At 45.5% G+C, this 24,411-nt stretch overlaps 1 protein-coding gene and 1 non-coding gene across 19 annotated transcripts in view; one reads left to right on the forward strand and one right to left on the reverse strand.

Annotated features, from left to right (window-relative positions):
* TRIP12 (thyroid hormone receptor interactor 12) overlaps positions 1-24,411 on the reverse strand; it is a 143,296-nt gene that overhangs the window by 67,549 nt on the left and 51,336 nt on the right. For 13 of the 18 annotated variants that reach the window (XM_039912589.1, XM_039912640.1, XM_029061937.2 and 10 more), the window contains exons 5-8: positions 22,049-22,174; positions 20,391-21,196; positions 7,872-7,977; positions 5,912-6,048 (exon numbers count right to left, since the gene is read on the reverse strand). In XM_039912589.1, the coding sequence (XP_039768523.1) occupies positions 5,912-6,048; positions 7,872-7,977; positions 20,391-21,196; positions 22,049-22,174 (1,175 nt within the window). The remainder of the gene's footprint in view (positions 1-5,911; positions 6,049-7,871; positions 7,978-20,390; positions 21,197-22,048; positions 22,175-24,411) is intronic. The other 5 variants (XM_029061986.2, XM_029061978.2, XM_029061961.2 and 2 more) reach the window with 1 other exon arrangement.
* TRNAG-GCC lies at positions 19,578-19,648 on the forward strand. Its single transcript has one exon. It is a non-coding gene; the product is annotated as a tRNA-Gly (tRNA).

The raw sequence follows: 24,411 nt of genomic DNA on the forward strand, positions 1-24,411 counted from the left end.
CACTACCAAAACTGAAACAATAATGATTATTGATAATAATAATGATCTTTTGTTTTACTATGTGCCAAGCGCTTTAAGCACTGGGGTAAATACAAGATAATCAAATCTGACATAACTCCTGTCCCACATGGGGATCACAATCTAAGAGGGAGAGAAAATGGGAACCCCAGTCTCAAAGCAGGAAAGGGGTGGAGCTGGGATTTAAACCCAGGTCTTCCAGCCCCCAGGCCTTTGTTCTTTCCACCAGGCCATGCTGCTCTTCGGGGCTCAGCAAAAATCCTGGGCCACCAGTTCTGCTCACATTACACCTCTAATGTCAAATTGGAGGTTGGGCGGACGAGCTGGGGCAGTGAGGAAAAGGAGGCTACAGAAGAGGCACAGGAAGGCAGGGAGGGGAGGGTGGGGCCGTAAGCAGCAACCCCCGACCCAGAACCCAGAGATTCAGCCATCCGAGACCACGGGCCAGGCCCAGGGTACAGCGAGGGCAGCTGAGGGGTGGCTGGAGCCGCTCCCGCGGTGGCGGCTGTAACCAAAGACACCAGGAAGGCAGGCAGGTTGCCAGGGGCTGCTGTAGTACCTGTCCCTATTTCCTGCACACCCGGGCAGATTTTACTGGGACCAGAGATGGCGAGGGAGGGGAGGCATAGGGGATCCCACAGCAACACCTCATCTCTTGACTCTGCAACGACATGCAGGCTCTTCTCTCTGACCACCCATTCCCTTCCTGCCCTAAACTGGGGCTGAACTGCCTAAGTCGGGGTGGCCAGCCATGATGGAACTGTGCCTGGCTGGAGTAGCCAGAGACAGAGCTGCCTGGAGCACTGGAGCAGGCTGCCTCATCCCTGGGGCAGGGGCTCCGTGGGAGGCTACTGAATGGGCGGGGAGGGGAAACAGACCCAAGGCCAGCCCAGGATAACGCCAAGAGGAGTGGAGCTGAGTTGCCCAACACACGGTCCCACACGGTCTCCTCTGCTCCTCCATCATTCCCGTTCTTCTTTACCACAGAGAAATGTATATCAGCTGCGTTACGTGCACAGTGGTCAGAGGGAACTGTAGGTAGCAGAGTCGACAGGTGCTGTGCTCAGGGGAAGCGAGGACTTCAGGTCAGTGCCGGTACCTCCCCATCCCATTCTCTGACTTTGTTCACACATGGCGGCCATTTCAGGAAGGTTCATTTCGGGTGCCATCTTCATGAGGTGCCAATTGGCAGCTACGCTGGAAGGGTCCAGAAAGCCCACGATCGGAGTCACCGGTCTCTGGGAGGAAAATCGGGGATTTTCTTCTTGGCAAAGGGCCAATGGCTACAACTCCCTACAGCCCTGTATGAATCCATCCCTGCTCTCCAAGATTTGGTGCTCAGCTCAGAACATGTACATAGAGCAGAGACCTGCTAGACTTTCAGCTCTTCAAGCAGCAAGAGCTGCTAAAGCCCTATGCTGAGGCTATGTCCGCAAAATCAGACCCATATCCAAGGTCTGCCCCTAGAAAGTGTCAGCAGAATGCTGCTTTGGCGAGAGTGAATCCAGGCTGTCCTCGTGAAAGCCCGAGCTCGATCCGCCAACTAGATATTGATCAGATTGAAATTTCCAGGAGCCGGGAACAAGAAATCAGAATGGGGCAAGAACTTAGCAGTCATGCGGAGAGCAAATGGATTATGAGCCCTGCCCAGTCTTATGTCTTTCCTTTGGTATTCTTTAGATTCTTCTTTAGGGTCTTATCTAAGATTTAGGCAAAAAGGTGAGTTGAAAAGTAAGTTTTGGAAGGAGTTGGGTCGGGGGAGGATCAAAATGGGGGAATATAAAGAAAAAGGATATCGTTTTCTAGAAGAAATGTTTCTCGAGTCGCCGACAACTTGGACCTCGAACTGACAGGTGGTGTATGCACAGCAAGGTTACCAAGACTAGCTGCCTTTTCCCACAAGAGTTCTGGCCAGATGTGCCAGATTCTCTGAAGTGGTTAAGAGAGGGCAGGAGTGATCTGGGAGCATGGTAGACAACAGCCCTGACATCTCGCCTGACCTGCAATTTGGTTTCCTCTCGCCTCCGGGACATCTCCACCTCAATGTCCTGCCAGTATCTTCAAGTCCACAGAGTTCCTCACTCCTCCCCCGAACTTATCCATCTCAGTTGCAACCCCATCACCCTCTCCATCCCAGGAGTCATCCTTGACTCCTCGCTATCATTCAACTCTCACATTCAGTCTTCTGCCATACCCTGACTATTCTCCCCGACAACCCCACCATGATTCACCCCATCTTCTCCACCCAGGCTGTCACTGTAGTACAAGCTCCAGTCTGGCCCCAGCCACACTTCTGCATTAGCTTCCTCTCTGGCCTCCCAGCCTTCCCACCTTCCCCTCACCATCCTCCCCAGCACACGCACATACAGTCTACACTACATGCTGCTGCCCGGATCATCTAATCAATCATATGTATTGAGCACTGTACTAAGCACTTGGGAAAGTATAATATAACCTCAATCATCACCCGGTCCACACTTCTCCACTCCTCCCAACCTTTCACAGGCTCTCTGTGTCTCTTGGCATAAAACAAAAAACTCCTCTCAAACCAGCTCGCAGGCTCTCCATCTTCCGGCCCCAATTTACCCTTCTGCTCTTTTCTCTCACTATTCCCCAACTCACTGTATCTGCTCCTCTCAAGCGGACCTAATCGTATACCTCACTCTCAAGTCTCCTACCTCTAACCCCTCATTCATGCCTTTTCCTTGGCGTGGAAGGCCCTCCCTCCCCACATCGGGCAGGCCACAGCAATCCTGACATTCAAATCCTAAAATCCCACCTCCTCCAACAAATATTCCCTGATTTAACCCCAGCCTGCTGCGCCATATCATCCCCTCGGCCTAATCTAGCACTTACGAACTTAGCATCCTTAGCATTCACATATACCTGTCCTCTCGATTCATTTTCATTTCAACCACTCTAGTTGCCGATATCTTCACGCCTGTCTCCCCGGCCACAGTCTAAGCGCTTTGTGGGAAAGAACATACCACCCTGCACTGCATAAAGAGAGCGGCATCATCAGACCCAACGGAAGGCAGAAATGGTAGAACAGCGCTAGCTGGTTCTTCAAGCTGGTCCGCCAGCCAAGAAGACAACTCTATGTACCAAAGAGGATGCTCAGGCCCAATGGAGTGTGAGAGTGAGTAGAACTGACTTTCAAACTTGGACCGTCAGACAATCCTGAACATGGTCCAAGTACAAAAGCTGATCTTCTGGAATTTTAACGATGCCCGAAACCTAGGTTTAGCTGCACTTGCTTTAAAACCAAAAACACACCAAGAGGTAAGAATCAGTAGACATTAAGATGTGGCATGATTCAACCAACTGGACAACTTTAAGTACTTCTACATCATATTTTATATTGGAAGGGGCTTACTTCAAAGCAAATCCAAAGTGGCTGTTTCCTGCAGAGAATTCTGCTTCCTTGGTTCCCTTAATATCCTTCTCCCAAGGACTTACTTGTCAATTCAGGTCTAAGTAGCCCCACTGAGGAATAAAAAGACTCCCAGTTTACAGATGGGGTAACAAAGGCACAGATGTCACTAGCTTGACGATTCTTTAGAAAGCCAGTGATAAAAGGTGGGAAGAGCAAAACTTCCTCTTAATTGAACTACCGGCCCAGCCTCTTGTTTACGCTAGTGTGGACTCATTCCCCCCTTTTATACACCCAGGTGATACATGTTGACCATGCAGCTGGGTTGTATACTTTCATTCTCATTTCACCACTGAAGAATCATGGAAATTAACACAGAGTACCTCCATTGTCTTTCAGGACACTGGCTGGACTAAAGTAGTTGAGTTGTCCTTCGGTGCGAAGACGACGCTGCGGGTGGTGACACTGTATCCATGAGTGTGAGCGTCACAGAGCGAATCTCTTGCACACTTTGCCCGTGAAAATACAGTCAGGCACTTTGGCAATTTCCAAGGAGCTTGCTCAGGCACCAGTGATTAAGGGGGACGGTGGAGAAGGGAGGAAAACAAATGTCCATCCGCACTGGAATTATTTCTGAGGTAGTGGGGGTAGTGAGGCAGTGGAGATGGCTCCACTGAGCCATCTACGTTCTTTCCCCGCCACATCCCCCTGGGCCCACCTCTACATACTGAGACCCAGCTGGGTAGAGGCAGGGGCCGCAGTCTGTGGTCACGGGACAAAATAGCTCTGAGACCTGAATGGCAACAGACAACCCTGTGGCTCTCAACCGTTTCCCTAAAACCTCACGTTTGTGTGTGGCATTCCGAATGAGTGAGTTGGAAACATTGGAATAAATGAGAAAACTTGAAATATGACTTTTTCAAAATACATATCAACAGAATCAGGGCCGTGGCCCCCGTCGTTGGGACTGCATCTAAGTCCTCAACACCATTGCTTTCGGAGCTGCTGCTTCTTCCATGTTCAGGCTGGTAACGACTAAGGAACTCCATGACTAAATTACCAAATATGTTCAGAAAAGAGATCTTATGATCAAAATTAATCCGAGGTATGATATATTTCCCTATGAAGTCAATGAATCATGCACTGGAATAAGCTCCTTATGGGCAGGGAATGTGTCTACCAACTCTGCTATATGTACTTTCCCAAGTGCTTAGCACAGTGCTTTGCACGCCATTAGCGCTCAATAAATACATTGATAGCTTGATTGAGAGAGCTGTTGAAGACCAATGAACTAGGGAGATGCTGGTCGGAAAAAATAAGTACCCAAAAGGAACTCCATAAGTTGCGAACTACATAAATCTCTCAACCTCAAAGAGCCAAACCTAGAAATGGGATATATTGGGATTTTCAAATCTATTCCAATACCTAAGTACCTGGGAGAAGCAGCTGTGTCCCAAAGCAGGAGTATCCATGTCTTTCCCCAGAAAGCCACCCAGACAAGCCAGTTGAAGACACCAGAGAATTCTTAGTCCCTCCTGGGTGGTGGAGCCAGTCACTGACATCTATTACTTGCTTTTAGGCTGCAGAGAGTCACCACCAAAAGAGGATTCTGCTAAAAACTATATGGGTCAGTAGTACTATTCTGGGGTTAGCCTCCCCGATTTAGGTGGGCTTCTCATTTTAAGGCTGGGAGATGGCAATCACAGCCCGCTGCCAAAACAGTGAACTAAAGACTGTAGAAACCTAACTGCGTACAGTTTCATTTTTGCTAGACGGAAAGAGTCAACGTGGAAGACTCTAGATTGTGAGCTCCTTGGGGGCAAGGAATGTGTCTGTTGTTGGATTGTACTCTCCCAAGCACTTAGCACAGTGCTTTGCACCCAGTAAGTGTTCAATAAATAAGACAACTAACTCTGTTGTGTTGTACTCTCCCAGCTGCTTACTATAGTGCTCTGCACACAGTAAGCGCTCAATAAATATCACTGACTGACTGACTCAAAAAAGATTCAGCAGGTCATTCCTCAGTGGGCACTTCAACTCAAGTGATGAAGATGAGGCCCTAAAAGAATTCCAACTTGCATAGAATATACGTACCTATTAGTAGATAGTAGATCATCATTAGCCAAGAGAATTTCCCTACCAATTTGTAACAAAACGCATTCGAGCAGTAATCTTTTTTCCTAAAAATTCCTTCAAGTGCAAGCAGTGCAGTTTAAGCCAAGGAAGACTACTGACTGAACTTCACAGAGCCAACCTCAGGCCTGAAGAGAAACTAGCTCCATTTCAGTAGCTTTACTGGATCTCCTTCTCCTCTCTAGACTGCAAACTCATTGTGGACAGGGAATGTGCCTGTTAGAATGCTATATTGTACTCTCCCAAGTGTTTAGGACAGTGCTCTGCACGCAGTAAGTGCTCAATAAATACAAGTGACTGACTGACTCCACAGACTGTGAGTATGAGAGTGCCAAGTTTGCACATGGGATCTACTGAAAAAGGCAAAAAAAATAGGGGCTGGCTTACCTGCAGCTCCTTGGGGTGTTTCATCTGTCCGTGCAGCTGAAGAATTGACTCCATCCTGGTTGGTATCAGGATCTGCCATTTTCTCCTGTCGGCGAGCCTCAGCTGCTCCTCTCTTGCCCAGGCCAGAGCCTCGCCGACTAAGTGAGCAAATGTCATAGCCAGGATCAACAATTACCGTAACTGCCAGTAAGTACTCGTTCTAGGCATTTCAGCACACATTTTGAACAACATTCAAACCTAATAGGGATGTGACATTTTCCAAAATGTGCTCAGGGAGTAGACCGGTACTCACTGGGATATTAAAAAGGAAAACAAAAAGGAAAAAGAAAAAAGAAATCCATTTTTTCCAAATCTGTTTTCCCAGGTTAAATTGTTGGTGTACTGGACAAATCATTTAAGCACCATTTCAAAGTAGTTGAGTAAATCTTCACCAAATAAACATGCCTTTTTCAAACAAACAAAAAATCTGTTCTCCATCACAATGAAATACAGAAAATTGAAATGGATTGCATTGGTCCAGCTATTCTTTGCAGCTACGGCTGAGGAAACAAGCTGTTAAGAAACTCTTCCAACTTCCCAAACTATGATCATCAAGGAACAAAACCAAAACAAAAAAGTGTTTTGCAATAGTCTGAAATTGTCATCCAGAAACTGCTACCCATAGCTGGCTGATGGGGCTTTGGCAGTAGATAAGTAAAATGCCATCCGAAGATCATGAGTTGTTTTGCAGAATCTTCGAAATACTAAGGACCAATAAACAGTAAGGCTAAAGACCAGGATTACACATTACACCAGGGAAATCCCTCCCACAGAGCCATAGACTTTCATAGAGAATACAGCATTGAAAGTTGTCATTAAAGTTTGCACATAACATAAAACTGTGGAGAAAAAAGTATAAGATTATAAAATCAGAGCCAGGCAGTCCATACAACCTTTGAAAAGGGCCATGGTGACTCACTGGAGGTGGTAGCATGTACGCTTCAGGAAGAAGTTTAAGGTCTAGAACAGTTGGCGAGGGCAAAGAGCATCAGCATCCATGAGAGGATGAGAAACAGTGTTGGATGAGCAAAAAAGTGAGGATGAATTTGGAATGGTCCAAGTCAGGCTGGTGTCCGGATAATTTTGTTAAGAATCTGTATTACTAATTCTGTTTTACTTTATTACTAGTTTTTCCATTTGTTCCTTATTTTTTAATGAAAAGTTTGACTTGCGCTATAATTTGATTATAAAGGAACAAATTTTATTTTTCAGTAAAACTAATCCTTAAACACTTTGACACTTACCCCAGCTCCATGGCAGTTATGTATATAGCCTTATATTCAACTATTTCCCTGATCTCTAATCCATTTTAATGTCTGTCTCCTCCCGTAGACCTTAAGAGCTCCTCGTGGGCCAGGATCACGTCTTGCATTTTTCTTTCCCACGCGCTTAAGGCAGTGTTCTGCACACGGTAAATGCTTAATAAATACGGTTCATTGATTGACTGCTAAGAAAACTTGGGACTTTAAATCAAAGGTATTTACTGAACACTTGCGGTGTGCAGAGCACTGTATGATGATCGGGAGAGTATAATACAACCCAATCAGACAGGTGCCCTGACCATAACAAGCTTGCAACCTAGAGGTTCAGGACTGAACTCTGAAACATAAGACAAACTTTCGTTAGGATTAACTCCTCACGTGTTATCTAGGATGACATCTGCAGCTGTCTAATGGAAACCACTCTCTTGAGAAAAACAGAAAAATAGAAGTAGAGGAGGAGGGCAGAGAAGCCAGAAGATGCATTTGCCTGGCCACTTCCACAAACCATGCAGAAAGCAAGCTCCCCGGCAGCTCCTGACAAACTGATATAGGCCCAGAGATCCCACTTTGATTTTCTTTCTTGAAAGAAAGGTGTTGATGGGTGCCAGGAAGACAGGCAACGCGTATGCCGCCAAGAGAAACTTCAAAGTAGCTACTACCTGGTGCTAGCACAGGAGCCCGTGGTCTTTTGGCGTGTGCTCCGCCGCAAACTGGGGAGCTCAGCAGGTGGTGATTCACTGCGCTTCTTGGTGGATTTTCTCAAACCTACACACAGCAGATGGAAACGGGAAACAAAAATGGTTAAATCGAAAGCTAACAAGGTCTAAACGAGAAGAGAGGTGACCCTTCGAGGAAACCGAGGAGACCGTCAAGTTCAGGAGAAAATGATTTGGAATTGCGAATGTATCCCTGGGGAGTAGGATCTAGCTGAATGCAACAAAGCAACTCTGACATTTTCTTTCCGATGGCTATTTACCTAGAGGGTTCAGCAACATAACAAAATGAGAGTTTTTGTGACAGGAAGGGGTCTAATGTCTAAATTCAAATAATGAGGAAAATCTTGAATAGTACAAATGACAGACTAACACACAAACACTCAACCATATTAATATAGCCCTGACAGTTTATTCCCAAATTAAATCAACTTATTTACTTATCAACTTATCCCCAAGACATCAAATGGATCCCCTCAATTTTAACGTAACACCCCAAGCAGTATGGCTTAGGGGAAAGAGCCTGGACCTTGGAGTCGGAAGGACCTGGGTTCTAAACCCGACTCTGCCACTTGTCTGCTGTGTGACCTCAGGCAAGTCACTTCACTTCCTGGTGTCTCAGTTACCTCATCTGCAAAATGGGGATGAAGATTTTGAGATCCGTGTGAGAAAGGGAAGGTGCCCAACCTGATTATTTCATACCTAACCTAGTGCTTAATAGTTTCTGGCACCTAGTAATTGTTTAAATATCATAAAAAAGAACTTTTTAATCCTTCATAAACCCAATTTTAAAACAAGGATTCAGCAGATAAACAATCCATTAAAAGCAAAATAAGCAGCATCTACACAGTACTTGAAAGTTCCAATCCTGAATTGATGATTCAGACATTATCTACAAACTAGTGAGAAAATATTAGGCAAGAAATAGTGCCCAAAGAAAATTTATAGGCACACACCAATCCCCACTTCAACAATTTTACTTCCATTTCTAGAATACAAGCATAACACAAAACCATATGAGGAGAGTAGCACAGTGAACAGTTTTCATTTCCAGAGATATAACAGTAGCCTGAAAAACCATTTGGGATTGCTTTAGGTTCCTTGATGTTAAAAATAATGTTCCAAGTGCACTAGCATTTGCTTAGCAGATAAGACTGCTTTCTAATAACTCAGCAATTTGTGAAATTCAAAAATCTCTAGGTAAATAAAACCACAACTTTCATAGGCATAAGTACATTCCATTTAAATGGACAGGTTTTGTTATCCAAGATCTAACACTAATGGTTTTGAGATGCAAGTAGAGCATACAATGAAATAGAAATTAATGAAACCCATTATGACAGTCCACGGTTACACTAGATTGTGAAACAGTGTTTCTCTCTATCGTTTCCATTTTTGTTCTGTCCTCCCTGCATGCCCTACATTACCTCACCATAGAGTTAAAAAGTTTATTATAAATTATGTGCTTATATTAACGTCTATATCTCACGCACTGGACCGTAAGCTCGCCGTGGGCAGGGAACACGTCTGCTGTTTTATTGTACTCTCCCAACTAGTGCCCTGCCCATAAGACTCAGTAAATACCATTCATTGATTGATACATAAAGTTTAACCGTAATCCATTTTCACCTATCCTGCCCAGTGAAGAGGTTATGTGGCCTGCCTGCATACTATAGCCTCACTGTTGGTACCTTTGTCCTGTTGCTTCTGTTGACTGTGAATCACAGTTGATACTGGTAGAACTGCTCCTGAAGCTGGATGTCCCTTCTGAGATAGGTCTAGTCTCAAAGCCCTTTCCAAGACTGAAAAACACTGCTAAATAGGCCTTCAATTTCAGTTTTTAAGTCCACAGTCACCCAACTCAGCCTGTCAGTCTCCCACAGGCCACCTTGGTCCTGTTTTTGTTGGGGTTTTTTTTGCGTCTTTTTGGTTTTGCTGTCAAATTTGGAACAATTTATGTATAGCTAGCAGATCTTGTTGGAAGCATTAAGTTTTGTATGATGTTCCAGCCTGCACCAGGGAAATACAACCCTGCTCATTGTTTTTTTGTTTGTTTTCAGATGTCAGTCCTCGGTAACAGCCTTCTGTGAAGAAATTCATCATCATCTACGTGCCTTCCTGGATAGGTTCTTTTAGGGCACAATCATCAGCACACAGCAGTTTGTTTGAAGGACTCAAGGGATTTTAATAATGTTCCTAAACCAGTTGAGTTCAAAGAGTATTCCACTGGATGAAAAGTTCTCGAGTTCCACATCGCATTCTCAAATACGGCAGCACAGAACAGCCTTCATAGAACTGTACTAGTCCTGATTGGATCCGACAATATCCAACAAACCATTAAACTGTTGAAAATGACTGCCATTTCTTCCTGTTGAATTTTCGGGGCAGTGAGATGGGCCGGAGTCCAGTTTGGTAAGAGTGAAAAATACAACTCAGAGGGCCTGGCAGTGCTCCCTTCACTCCTACCAAAGCTGTCACACAACTAAGCTCAGATTTCCTGTGCTGTGAAGCTACACCGTCATTTAGGGAGGTCGGGGTTAACCACATTCTTCACCTGAGGACTGCTTTGCTGCAGGCAGGTTCGCTTTTCTTGACTTATTTTTTCCTATCCAACAAGACCTGGAACACTAGCCTGTCACTCACAAGCCCCAAAAATGCAACCTGACAAACTCGATGCGGGGGGAGGGGACGGGGGTGTCATCTTGTAGCTTCGCCTCATTCACTTTTGGAATACGGAGATCATGCTTGCCGAGGAGGGGAGGTGACAGGGACTGTTGTTGTTCTGATTTTACCAATCATATTTATTGAGCACTTACCCTGTGTGCGTGCAGAGCACTGAGCGCTGCACTAAGTGCTTGGGAGAGTACAATGCAACAGTTTTTTTGTGTGCGTTTTTTACGGTATTTGTTCAGTGCTTACTATGTGCCAGGCACTGTACTAAGTGTTGGGGAAGATTCAGGTTAATCAGGTTGGACTCAGACTGCGAACCCCATGTGAGAGAGGGACTAAATCCCCATTTTACAGATGAGGCCCGAGGCAGACAAGCGACAGAACCAGGATTCGAATCCAGGTCCTTCTGACTCCCAGGCCCATCCTCTATCCACTGGACCATGCTGCTCCTCCCACAAGGAGCTTGCAGGCTAGAGGACTGTGAAGCCATCAGAACAAGAAGACAGGTTCTATAGAGCTGGAAACATACATGTTTAGACTATGAGGCCGTTATTGGGCAGGGATTGTCTCTATCTGTTGCCAAATTGTCCATTCCAAGCGCTTAGTACAGTGTTCTGCACATAGTAAGCGCTCAATAAATACTACTGAATGAATGAATGAATTCTTATAGAACATCCTGCCAGAACTGTCTCTAACAGAGTGGGTCAGTGTCAGAAAGTCCTCCATGGGTTGCCTCCTACCCCTTCCGTGGTTGAAGATGATAGTTTTTATTGCTGGGAATCCAGCCTGAACCTATGAAGAGCATGATGTGGAGGGATGCTTGCTCTGCCTTTAGTAGGCTCAGAGTGAACCCCTGGGATAGGGGAAATTGAAGTTTGCTGCGGCAGCATGAATTTGATTCACCTAGTTGTCCGAGAAAAAATATTTAAGCCTTCACGTGCAACCTGTCACCAACATTTGTACACTTTTATAAAAGAAAAAGCATAGACACTCAAACAATTATTAAAAACAAAAATTAAATTCTTTATCCAGGACCTGGGGTGGTGGAATAGAGGGATTTGAGAGTAAAATTCCTCCCAAGATTGCATACCCAGAATACCGTTGAGGAAGTGGGAGGTAATTTCAGGCTTCTGAGAGTGAAAATGGGTGCCGGGCTCTCTGATTTGGAGGAATCAGAGCAGAAAATTAGAGCGGAAAATCCCAAAGGAAACAGAAAGAGAATACTCCCTTTCATGGGAATGCTGGCCCTGTGTCCACTACTTGTGTGCATCCGTCTCCAAATGGAGGAGGGAGGGACACCTGGTCTCACCTCTTTAAGTGAGTTCCCAAAAATAAGAATGCTTATCCATTCAAAAAACTGGTAAACTGACTAATTGCCTAGTATACCCCTGTACAAAACTTCTTTGATAAAGACACCTGGGCAGCCCACTGTGCCTCAGCTTAGGTTTCTGTGAGGAAAATCAGTTCTCAAAGTGCTTTCAGATCCTTTCCACTTCTTCGTGACCATGGCCAAGAGATGGTTGAAATTTCACTGAAGACAGCCTTTCCCACAGAAAGCTTAAATTGAAACCGACATAAGATTTGTCAGCTTATAACTAAAATCCGCATGTCTGCCCCAAGATCCTGCAGCAGTCTAAGAATGCTTCCATGTATCTACCTGGGAGATGGATGCAAGTGGGCCCTTAGAAACCTAAAAAGTACAGTAACTTGAACAGTAACTCAGTGCCATATTCCAATTTCCCGAGAAAGGGCTTGCAGGCCACGTAGTCTCCCACCTTTGGAAAAGAGATTCGAAAACCGGGTCTGAGGAAGTGCCTCGTTCTCACCTCTCCTGGCGCTAACCTCTTGCTCACATCCCCCTTCAACTCCAGCATACCACAGCTCTCAACTTCAAAGCCTTTCTGAGATCACAGCTCCGGGAGGCCTTCTCTAAGTAATCTTTAATCTCCCCAATTTAGGTCCTCCAAACTTTCACCTCAACCCAGCCATACCCCCCTCAGAACTTGCTACTATCACCCCAACGGCATTTACATACTTATTTATAAGATCTTTTACCTCCCGACCTCTAATTTATCTAGGTGTCTAGACTTTATTCTACTTGGGGGTGAGCACCATGTTTTCTGATTCTCTTGTATCCTCCCAAGTGCTTACTGCAATGTTCTACACACCACAGACAGTCAATAAATGCTACCAACTGACTTAGTGGTATATAGACACCTACTGCATGCCCGGCCCTGGGAGTCAGAGGACTTGGGTTCTAATCCAGCTCTGCCATTTGCCTGCTGTGAGACCTGGATCAAGTCACTCAACTTCTCCATGGCTCGGTTTTATCACCTGTAAAATGGGGGTTACACATGAGTTCTCCCACCTTGACTGTGAATCCCGTGAGGGATTGGGTCCAATGTGCGGATTCTGTAGCTAACCCGGTGCTTGGCATATAAATGCTTAATAAGTACCATTATTATTATTATCTATATTCTTGATCTACTATGATCAAGTTTTCATCCCTTTCGCTTCACTGCGACAGCCTCTCTAAGGTGACCGATGACCTCTTGGCTGCCTTTGCCATTGCTAATCACTTCCTACTCCCGGAAACGTAAACTCACCCTGGGCTCACCGCCACAGGATTCTCCTGGTTCTCCTACCCCATGGACCACTCCTCCTCAGCCTCATGCACTGGATCCTCTTCTACAACTCATCCCTTTTAACTAGGAGTGCCCAACGTGGCTGATCTGAGTTGCTAACTCTTCTTGCTCTACATTCCTTCTCTTGAGCGGGTCATCCGCTGTCACAGCTTTAGCTACCACCTCTCTGTAGCCAAAGAGAAGCGGTGTGGCCAAGTGGATAGAGTATGGGCCTGGGAGTCCCAAGGACTTGGATTCTAATCCCAGCTCCATCTCCTGGCAGCTGTGACTTTGGGCAAGTCACTTCACTGGGCCTCAGTTCGCCCTCCTAATAAGACAGTGAGGCCCATGCAGGTCAGAGACTGCGTCCAACCCAATGATCTTGTATCTACTCCAGAGCTTAGAATAGTGCCTGGCACCCAATAAACCCTTTATAAATACTAGATTTATTTTTAATACTATAAATCTATCTCTCTCCTACGATGCAATTCTGCATTTCAACTTGCCTCCAGAACATCTCCACCTGGATGTCCTGCTGACACCTTAGGTTCAACCAAGCTATAACTGAACTTCTCACCTGTCCAATTAGTGTAGTCAAATCGCCACATAAGAGACCACCCCTAGCGAAGTGAGGGGACCAGGGCAGATCAGTCTCAATGTCATTTTATACAAATGAAGGCTAGTTATAACCAATTCGGGGGAGGTGCAAGTTAAAACATTGAGCGTGTCTAGATGCTGGATTAGAATGAATTTCTGATTATAATTAAGCTCATATAATCAAATAACTTTTTCACAGAACTACCTTGAGGCCTGATGGATTGAGCACATGCCCGGGAGTCAGAGGTTATGAGTTCTAATCCCGGCTCTACCAACTGTCTGCTGTGTGACCTCGGGCAAGTCACTGCACTTCTCTGGGCCTCGGTTCCCACATCTGTAAAATGGGGATTAAGACTGTGAGCCCTTTTTGCGACAGGGACTGGGTCAACCCGATTTGCTTGTATCCACCCCAGTGATTAGAACAGTGCCTGGCACATAATAAGTGCTTAACAAATACCATTATTATTTCTTTTTCCTGTATTTGCTCCACTCCCATTCTAGATTTTTTTTTCCTGTTTGTGTCAGCCACTGCTAATGTTAACCAGCCTTTGGTAATCAAATAGGGTTAGTTCTTTGCATTAATTGAACCAGAACAGATAAAAAGGGTCCTGTCCATCTAAAAAATCTCCTGTTTGCTCTCTAATTCCAGCCCCTCAGTTTGTCAGCTTTGCAAGCTATGACTAATCAACATGAAAGGCTCAAGATTTCATTCCCCAGGTGCCTATTATCTCAGTAACTGCCATGGATTTTTTTAAATAGGTATATAAAATTAAAATTGCAAACCACAAACACAGAGAGGTGCCACATCTCATGAAGTGTGAACTACCTCCACTCAAGTGGGATCTGGGGTGCCTACCCCAAATCACTATATCCTATGCTATCTGACTCTAATGGGCAACAACAGAATATACGTGGAGGAGATACCAAAGGCCTGAGTCCTGGTTCCATGGGAATCAAACTTTTGGGACAATTTCTTTCTGTGGCCCAGAATGTGGGTGCCGTGATCCTTGGTAGGTCTCCCTTTACCTAATCATCTTCCAGGCAGGAACTCTCTTCTTTATATTCTAAAAATAAAGGATTAGGTTACCTGGAAAATGCATCCACTGCTGGAGCAGGGCCATATTACCGTGGGTTAGGGAGAAGTGATTGGTTATTCTGATAGAGCACAGACAAGATCTGGGTTCTAATCCCGGGATCTGCCACTTGGCTGCTGAATGACATTGGGGAAGTCATTTTACTTCTCTGGGCCTCAGAGAAGTAACAGTAAGAAGTATACTCTCATCTGTAAAATGGGGATTAAGACAGTGACGCCCATGTGAGATATGGGTTATAGCCATCCTGATCCACCTTGTATCTACCTCAGTGCATGGACCAGTACCTGGCACACAGCACTTAAATGTCATTTTTAAAAATGTTATTTATTGAGTGCTTACTATCTTCAGAGCACTGTACTAAGCCCATGGCAGAATATGAGTTGATAAGCGTGATCTACGCCCACAAGGAGCTAACAGTCAAAAGGGGGAGATGGGGAGGTACACATTAAAATGAAATGAAATAGAGGGAATGGGAGAGTATGAGGTTATGATGACCACCATCATTTTTAACAATTTCTTAATGGTATTTGTTAAGCACTTATTATGCACCAGATGCTGTACTAAGCACTGTGGTACATACAAGATAATCAGGTTGGAAAAAGTTAATGTCCCACACGGGGCTCATAGTCTTAATCCCTGTTTTAAAATGAGGTAACTGAGGCATAATCAGGTTGGAAATAGTTAATGCCCCACAAGGGGCTCATAGTCTTAATCCCTGTTTTACAGATGAGGAAACTGAGGCCCCGAGAAGTGAAGCGACTTGCCCAAGGTCACACCACGGGCAAGTGGCAGCCGGAATTGGAACCCAGGTCCTTCTGACTCCCAGCCGTGTGTTTTATTCACTAGTCCATGCCACTTCACTAAATATTTTCAGTTTAATAAGAAGTCACTTAAATCTTGCAGCCACAATGCAAACGAGGACCAAATCTATTTCATACACCCAAATATCTGGGATGACAGAGACTCTCTCAGCAGCACCTCTGGAGTAGTAGGGCTATTTTTAGTTCAGAGGCTGCTGTCAAAAGAGGCCACCTGAGCTTCTTTTCTGATCCTTGGGGTGGGATGCTGAGGTAACCTCTGGACTCCATCCAGAGTCAGAAATTCAAAGAATCAACTAATCAACCTTTCAGTTACTGGAGAAAAAAAAACTGGGAACCGGAAATCTGAATAAGTGCTGAGTTTATTGTGCTTTCCTTTTCCTGGGATTTTCTGAAGGGGCAATCTCAAACATTTTGTCACAGAGTGCATTCATGCAGGGGTGCACGCGTGCAGGCTCAATGTAACCTGGAATAGGTATGTTTCTAGTATCCTGAGTTCTTGGGAACAGAATGAGGGGGTGCATGTACCACCAACTTAGCTGACATCATGCTAGCTAGTGATGGAGACCAGGACTGGAGACCTAGCTATTAAAAAAGGCGGGGGGGCCCTCGGTCATTGACTGTTAGGTGCCAGGATATGTCCCACCAATTGCCAGAGGACAGATCCCTTCTTAAAATCTGACATTCTAGGCTGCTATCAGAACAACAGCAGCGTGGCTCAGTGGAAAGAGCACGGGCTTTGGAGTCAGAGTCATGGGTTCGAATCCCAGCTTGGCCACTTGTCAGCTGTGTGACTTTGGGCAAGTCACTTAACTTCTCGGTGCCTCAGTTACCTCATCTGTAAAATGGGGATTAAGACTGTGAGTCCCACGTGGGACAACCTGATTCCCCTGTGTCTATCCCAGCGCTTAGAACAGTGCTTGGCACATAGTAAGCGCTTAACAAATACCAACATTATTATCATTATTACAGGCGAGCCTCATGCAGGCCTCTGATCCTGGGAGCCAGACTACCAAGAAGCTAGTGGTGACAGTAATTTTGAGCCCTGATTTTCATCACCGGTGGTCAGGATCACAGCCTCAAACACTGAATCATTCCATTAATGAAATGGTAGACAGATTTAAGGAAGACAAAAAATTTCCTAAGAGTAAAGAGAGACATTAAAATGAAAGAGAGTGTCTCTGGGTTTTCTGCCCAAAATGATTAAGAGCTGCTCAACTTGAGGGGAGGGGAATAAAATGTAAAGCATCTCAAAGTATGACTCCCTCAACGCTTCTTCTACACCCCAACTTCATTCCTCCTAGCAACTTTCCTAACCATCCCTCACTTTAAACATTTTCACCTCCTTCCAAAGGTCCTTGCCATTCCTTTCACTTGGACTGTCCTTCCCTATACCGCAGAGTGTGGCAAAGCCCGCCCACCCCTCCTACAAAGTCCTATTAACAGCAAGCTCCTCCTTCAGGAATTCCCCGATGATGCTTGCCCACCCAAGAGTTCACCAACCTACAGACTGTGCCTTGCTCTCATTTGTTGTCGACTTACTGCTCCCACCCCTCTTTCTTGCCTGGAGCACCCACCTCCTTCACATCCAACAGACCACTACCCTCCCCAACTTCAAAGTCCTTCTAAATATCATATCTCCCCACCCCCTACTATCATTTCACTTCCACTTCACTATGTACTTGAGTCCTCATCATCTAAGCCCTTAGGCACTCACTCACCCCAACCCCTTCCCCTACGTTCTCTGAGCCATAGTACTTATCTATAATATCTAAAATTTCTGTGGCTTTTCCCTATCCATAATGTAACAGTCTCTCTCTCTCTCTCTTTCTCTCTCTTGCTAGATGGTAGACTCCTTGAATTATAACAACAATAATAATGTTGGTATTTGTTAAGCGCTTAGTATGTGCCTAGCTCCGCTTTAAGTGCTGGGGTAGATACAAGGTAATCAGGTTGTCCCATGTAGGGCTCAGAGTCTTCATCCCCATTTTACAGATGAGGAAACAGGCACAGAGAAGTTAAGTGACTTGCCCAAGGTTACACAGCTGACAAGCGGCAGAGCCGGGATTAGAGCCCACGACCTCTGACTCCCAAGCCCGGGCTCTTTCCACTGAGCCACGCTACTTCTCAAGGCAGGGATCACATCTCAATGGAGTACTTCGTTCTTAATACTTTGTTAAGTATTAATACTTAATATTTTGTTCTGCACGGAGTACATTCAATAAATATTACTGATTGGATCGGATCCCTATTGATTAACTGGATTTTTATTAATCCCTCATTTCCCCATCCACTGTACCTTGACCATGCACTTTGGCTGTGTACTCCTTCAGCCCTCTGATACTCACCCCAACCCCACACCGTTTACGTAAATAACCTTATACTCTGCTTCCCCTATCTCTAATTTATTTTAAAGTCTGTCTCCCCTGTAGACAAGGATCATGTCTACCGACTCTGTATTTTACTTTCCCGAGCGTGTAGCGTAGGGCTCCGCAAACCGTAAGCACTAAGTCAATACCACTGACAGCGTAAAAGCAGAGTTGGCCATTAACTTAGATATGTAAGTGTCTATCAGAAGACATTTCCCTCATTATACCGGGCTTACACTGGGCAGAAGAGCGGTGAAAGCCACCAAGTGTAATGTGAACCCCTAAAAAGAATGGGGCTATGCTGCACATTGCTTTACAGTGAGTCAAGATTCTACCTTTGGAAAACATCAGCGTGTCCTCTCCAAAACTCGCAGCAAAAGCCCACGGTACGCCAGAACTGACTATATCGATATACTGATTGGTGGACTGTATCAATCTGTGTGAGCTAATTATTAACTCATCCATTTAGTCACCTGTTTTACCCTTGGACCAGACTCTACCCTTATACTCCCGCCTGCTCCCGCTATTTGAAATAAATGTGTGTCTACCTTCCCCCCCACCTGCAGACTGTAAATTTCTCGAGGGCAGGGAACCTGACTCTAGTTTCTGACGTCCTCTCCCAAGCACACGGTACAATGCTCTACAATCGATACAAAACACTGATTGACGGAAACTTATCCAAGAAAGGGATAACTATAGGATGCCTGTTTGATTTTGTCATTATCAAAAAAGAAGGGACGCCACACTCACATAGGGCTCGCAATGGAAATACACAGCAGATACGTATTGATTACCAACGGGTACGTTTTGCACATGGCAAAATAGCCACATCCCACCTAAGCCTTGCTACATAGTGTCGGCGTGAGCTGTAAAAGAACACCCTCTTGACCACAGAGTCGGTCTCTGTTTTCCGGCCGTTACACCTCTTTGGGTACCATCAGGGAACCGCGAGTATTGCCGGTTTCCTGGCGATACCTCCGGAGCCGAGTGGGTCAAGAGATATTCTCAGCTTCTATCGCCGTCACCCCTCAGGGAAAAGAAGGTGGTGTTGAAAGGGAAAAAAGCCTCTCTGGTCACGCAGCAATGGAGAGCCTCCACCGCCCCCTCCTCTTAGCCGGCCAAAACTCTCATCAGGTTGGTGGCAACGGGACCATTCTCACCCCCTCTAAAGTGGCGGGAGTGCCCACAGTTCGTTCCTCCACAATTTCTTCAAGGGACAGAGGCAGAACCCGGGGCAGGTGTGCCTGCGAGGGGGTCGGCTTGACTTCCCGCCTAAAGGGAAGCCGGTCTGTCACCACAAACTTTCAACCCATATTTACGATAGATTTGATTTAAACAGGTGGAACAAGTTCAACTTTTGTCATCTCCCTTTCGAACAAAATTGTGAGCACAATGTAATGAAAATCCTCTTTTGCTTTTAAATCGGCAACGACACCAAGTTCTTCCATCTTATAACAAAATTTAACATCCTTGTCTCGTAGCATTGGTGGTTCAGTGGTAGAATTCTCGCCTGCCACGCGGGAGGCCCAGGTTCGATTCCCGGCCAATGTATCGGTTCTTAGAGAAGCAGCGTGGCTCAGTGGAAAGAGCCCGGGCTTTGGAGTCAGAGGTCATGAGTTCAAATCCCGGCTCTGCCACTTACCAGCTGTGTGACTGTGGGCAAGTCGCTTCACTTCTCTGTGCCTCAGTTACCTCATCTGTAAAATGGGGATGAAGTCTGTGAGCCCCACGTGGGACAACCTGATTCCCCTGTGTCTACCCCAGCGCTTAGAACAGTGCTCTGCACACAGTAAGTGCTTAACAAGTACCATCATTATTATTATTATTATTATTATTGGAGGCGGCCTAAGCATAATAATGTCTACTTTTGTGCCCAAAGGTTTCCTCCCAATGAGGGCCAGGTATTATTATTATTAATTACACAGAGCAAAGACTGAATGAAATACTTGTCAACAAATTTAAGATTCCGGCCTGTCACTCCATCAATTTTTACCCATCTTTTCCAAGGATGAAGAGAGAACCTCCATCCAATGAAGAGTCCAGCGGCTGAGATACCGGCTGCTAGGACAGAGAAGGATCAGTAGCTGCTGACGCAGATCTAGTCACCTTTTTGGCTCTCGCTAAGAAAATTTCAAAAACGAAAGGAAAAGCCCACACCTGCACAGCCAAACGACAGGGAGCCATCCTGAGCTTGCCCTCCAGACCGAAGAGCGACTGCCCAAGAGACCTCCTGAACAGCAGAATCCCCGCCAAAGGAAGCGGGTTAGAAACAGAAATGTCTCATTCAACTTACTTGCTAACTTGGCTTGTAATCCCGAAGGGCCAGGTTTTGAAGCCTCGGCTTTAGAAGACCCCGGTAGAGACAGTTTGGTTTTCGGCAAGCTAACTTTAGGGCTGAACCGTGCCGCCCAGTCAAATTTCGAAGAGCTGCCGGTTTTGCTCTGCTCCTTCTCGCGGCTGCTTCGGCGAGGGCTGGGACTGGAGGCGGAGCGAGCACGCCTGGCTTTGCTCTGGTCTTTTCCTTGTTTCACTCGGGCACCTTGAGGCACAGAAGAGGAAGCGGAGGCAACGGCAGAAGAGGAGGAGGATGTAGAGGCAGAAGAAGAAGAATCAGTGATGGTGCTACACCCAGCTTTGGTTGAGGAGGCTGATTTTGAAGCCAGCTTGGTGGCCTTTGCGGATCTCTCTTCAGCACCAGTTGATTCAGAAGGTGAATCACTCTTTATACAAGGAGAACTCTCTGTCCTCTTTCTTTTCTGACTTCGCGAGCTACCGGGAGCTCCACCCTTTCTGGTATAGGCCTTGCTCGTCGACGGCAATTGTGCAGATTTCAACTCCTTCTCTTGGTCTAAGTGTCTCTTCTTTGACTTAGTATGCGGTTTGTTTGGTTCTGAGGAAGAATCAGTTTGCTGAAGTGCTTTTGGTTTTTTAGCAGAGCTGGGAGAATTGGTCCTGTTGTAATCTGGACTAGCACTGCGCTTCACTCCTCGAGAATTGTCTTTCTTAGGCACCTGTTCCGTTTTTTGTCTGTCTGAAGTATTGGCTTTGTCTGGCTCCTCCGGTTGGGGTACTAAGACCACAGTCGAAGAACTGCAGCTTCTGGGGAAAGTGGACAAGAACAGAGAAATACTATTCATTCATCAGTTCTTTGAAAAGCACAATCGCAACCTCCCAATTTCTAAATCTGTGGAATTGGGAGCCTTAAAGGGTGGTATGGGCCAAACAAAGGAGGAATGAAACAGGCAATAATTGCGTTTTTAAAGGGGGCACATCACTCTGGAGGGCAAACTGGACAAAGGCAAAAATAAGATTCATGAAGTGGGGAGGTTAGGGATTGATATCGGGAGGTGACTGAATAAAAGCAGCAGTACTGTTTGCCACAGGGGCAGCACCTCACGTGAGTTCCAAAGTAGTTCGGTCGTTCAAATTAGTCAACCTAATGGTACCGACATGTGGGATAGTCTCCTGACATATTCCGAATGAAACAAGCATGAACGATAAAAGCAAGCAATGTAAATGTGCCACAAAACAAGCAACGCTGTCAAGTGTCCTCGGCACTTCATGAGGACTTCTCCTTCCCGGCTTTTGGAAGCCTCTGGGCCTATTCTATTTTAATCAAAAGAAAAATTCAGCCAGCGGGGTAATTAGCACAAGCACAAGCAAAACTACGAGAGCAGGCAAATAACGCTGAGCCACACTGAGCAGCTTATGGGTGTTCACACAAAATGTACAGCTCCCTCCAGAGGACAGGGGTTTGGAATTTCGGGATCAATATCACTGATGAAGCGTGAAAAGTGAGAGATCTCCACTCGAGAACTCTAAGCCATGATGTGGGCAAAAACATTTAGCAAAATTTAACTGAGAGGAACCTAATGAGACGCGAACGCTACGCGATGGCTCTTGTGCAAATAAGAAGCCCTAGGCAACATCATAAGCAATAAGAAGAATTACCTTTTAGAAAGGTGTCCCCTTGGCTGTTCAGAAGGAGTATTAGACTGCACTTTGGGTGCCTTAGAAATAGATTTTCTACTCTCAGGAGGGCTATATGCCTTATGTTTTGCCTGCCCTAAATGTGACCTGTCAGCAGAAAACCAAAACAGAAAGCTATCAGGTATAAGAGATGCAAATACAATCCTGTAGATGAAAGTATTCTGTATCATTACAAAAAACCTCACCATTCTCCACTCGGCTCCTTTTGTATTAGGACACATCACTAGGGTCAAATGAGTTATTCGGTTATAAAACAACGTGACCAAGATAAGTTGCTTTCCATAAAATCAATGAACAGTTCTGTTCTTTAAAAGAGGCACAATTAGTTTTAAACCCAGCCAATTTTCTAGACATTTTTACCCTTTGAATTCAAACGATCTTCACCTAAATTAAATTCCACTGTGAATCCTTCCTAAAGTTAGAGTCACTGCCTGTCACTGTCACAACCTGACTATGGAAGTTGGTGTGTAAGGCGTAGGGACGTTTGGTTTTTGATGTAGCTGGATTAAATGTGGTTGCTCTGTAAACTTAACCCAATTCATGTTGCCTCCCCGTTAGGCTGTGAGCTCCACGTGGGACAGAGATTGTGTCTGACCTGATCATCTTGTATTAAACCCAGTGCTTAGTAAGGGGTGGGCTCATAGTAAGCACTTAATATGCTGGGGGCTTTTTCCCTCCCAAATCTGGTAAATATCCAGATAGTGAATGAGGACAGTGCTAACGCAAAACTCCATTCCAATTCCTGGCAAGGCCCACGACTCCAACCAATTGTGAATAAGCACGGCAGTGACACTTAGGGAGAATCCGACTTTGCCAGACCACAGCCGGCAGTCACAGAATACACAGGAGAAACTGAAATGGTAGAAAGTGAATAAGGAGGGGATGGACCTTGGGAAAGGGGCCTTACATTATTTTTCCCCCACCCCCAAGTTTTTCTTAAAATTATAGCAATTACTACAGTGCACTGTACCCAACAGGTGCTCAATAAATACCCTTACTACTCTTACTAGGAACTGCCCTCCAAAACAAACCACCCAGTTGAATTTCAATGATGCATCACCACCAACAGTTATGTGGCACAGTAAAGCCAAACGACCAGCCCATCAACCTGAGATCTAACGTTCCCATGGAAACCAACAGAGTTTTACCCGTAAATAGTGAAGCAGAATTTAGATCATATTCTGAATCCAAGAGTCTTCCATTGTTCTAAAAGCCCAAAATATCAGAGGGTTTGATTCTGGGGGAAAGCTTCAAAGAGATAGTAAAAATTCAAAGAATTGTACATATTAGTTCAAAGAGATTCTCAAAGAATGAGGCCGATTGTATGTAGCCAGTTTTTAAAATTATAAAATGGGTCTAGAACCAAATTAGCCACTACCCACTCATTTCAACTACTGAACCTTCACTCACATTTTGAAATCCCTCAAACCCACTGCAGTCTGCAGCTACCTCTCCACTTCCCTGCACCCATTCCCACCCAAACTCCACAGTGGGCTGTACACACCAGCTACCTGCAAGTCCTCTGAGATGCATCTTGGTCCCCTGCAATCTGAATTTCCCTTTCTTCACTCTGCTACCATCTTGCTTTTCAGGATCTCCATGAATTCTCTCTCACCACATGAACTCTACCCTGTGCTAATCCTCCTCACCTCCTGATTGTCTGACACTTCTGAGCACCTCCTCCTCCTCCAAACACTCTTCCGGTGGCAGATTTACTGATCAGATTCCCCTGGTAGTCCTACCTCTTGGTCTACTACTTCTCAGTTTCCTTTGCTGGTTCTTTATCCCTCACCCTTTAGACTGTGGGTGTCCCATGAGGCTGTATTATGAGGGAAGGGGGAAGATGAAAAAGGTGAGAGGGAGGACGAGGAGGGAAGAGAAAAGAAAGTAGGAAGATTTCACCTACTAGCAGTTCACTTGCCACTGGTTTTTCTAACCTTCATCAGGCAGGGGTTGGAGGCTCCTCTCACTGTTAGAACACCGTGAAGACAAGCTACCTGTTTGTCTAGGAAATTTTCAGGGAGCTTCTCTGCTCATGGAGTTTCAGCTGCCGTGTCTACATGGATGGCTCCTAAAACTACACCTCCAGCCCTATTATCTTGCCCGCTTGAAAAATCTTGAATGACTTTTCTTCCAGGACCTCTCCCCCCAGATGCTCCTCGGGCCCTCCAAATCAATTCTCTAATAGGTCACCCAATCGTCCCTCCTCTGGATAACATTCCCACTTTTGCCAATAACAGCACAACCCTTCCTGTTACAGAAACTTGCAATCTTGCTTTCATCTTTGTTTCCGCTGGGTCATTTACCGCGGACACTCCAGCGAC

Source organism: Ornithorhynchus anatinus, chromosome 1 (genome assembly GCF_004115215.2).
Source record: "Ornithorhynchus anatinus isolate Pmale09 chromosome 1, mOrnAna1.pri.v4, whole genome shotgun sequence".
Lineage (NCBI taxonomy): Eukaryota > Metazoa > Chordata > Mammalia > Monotremata > Ornithorhynchidae > Ornithorhynchus > Ornithorhynchus anatinus.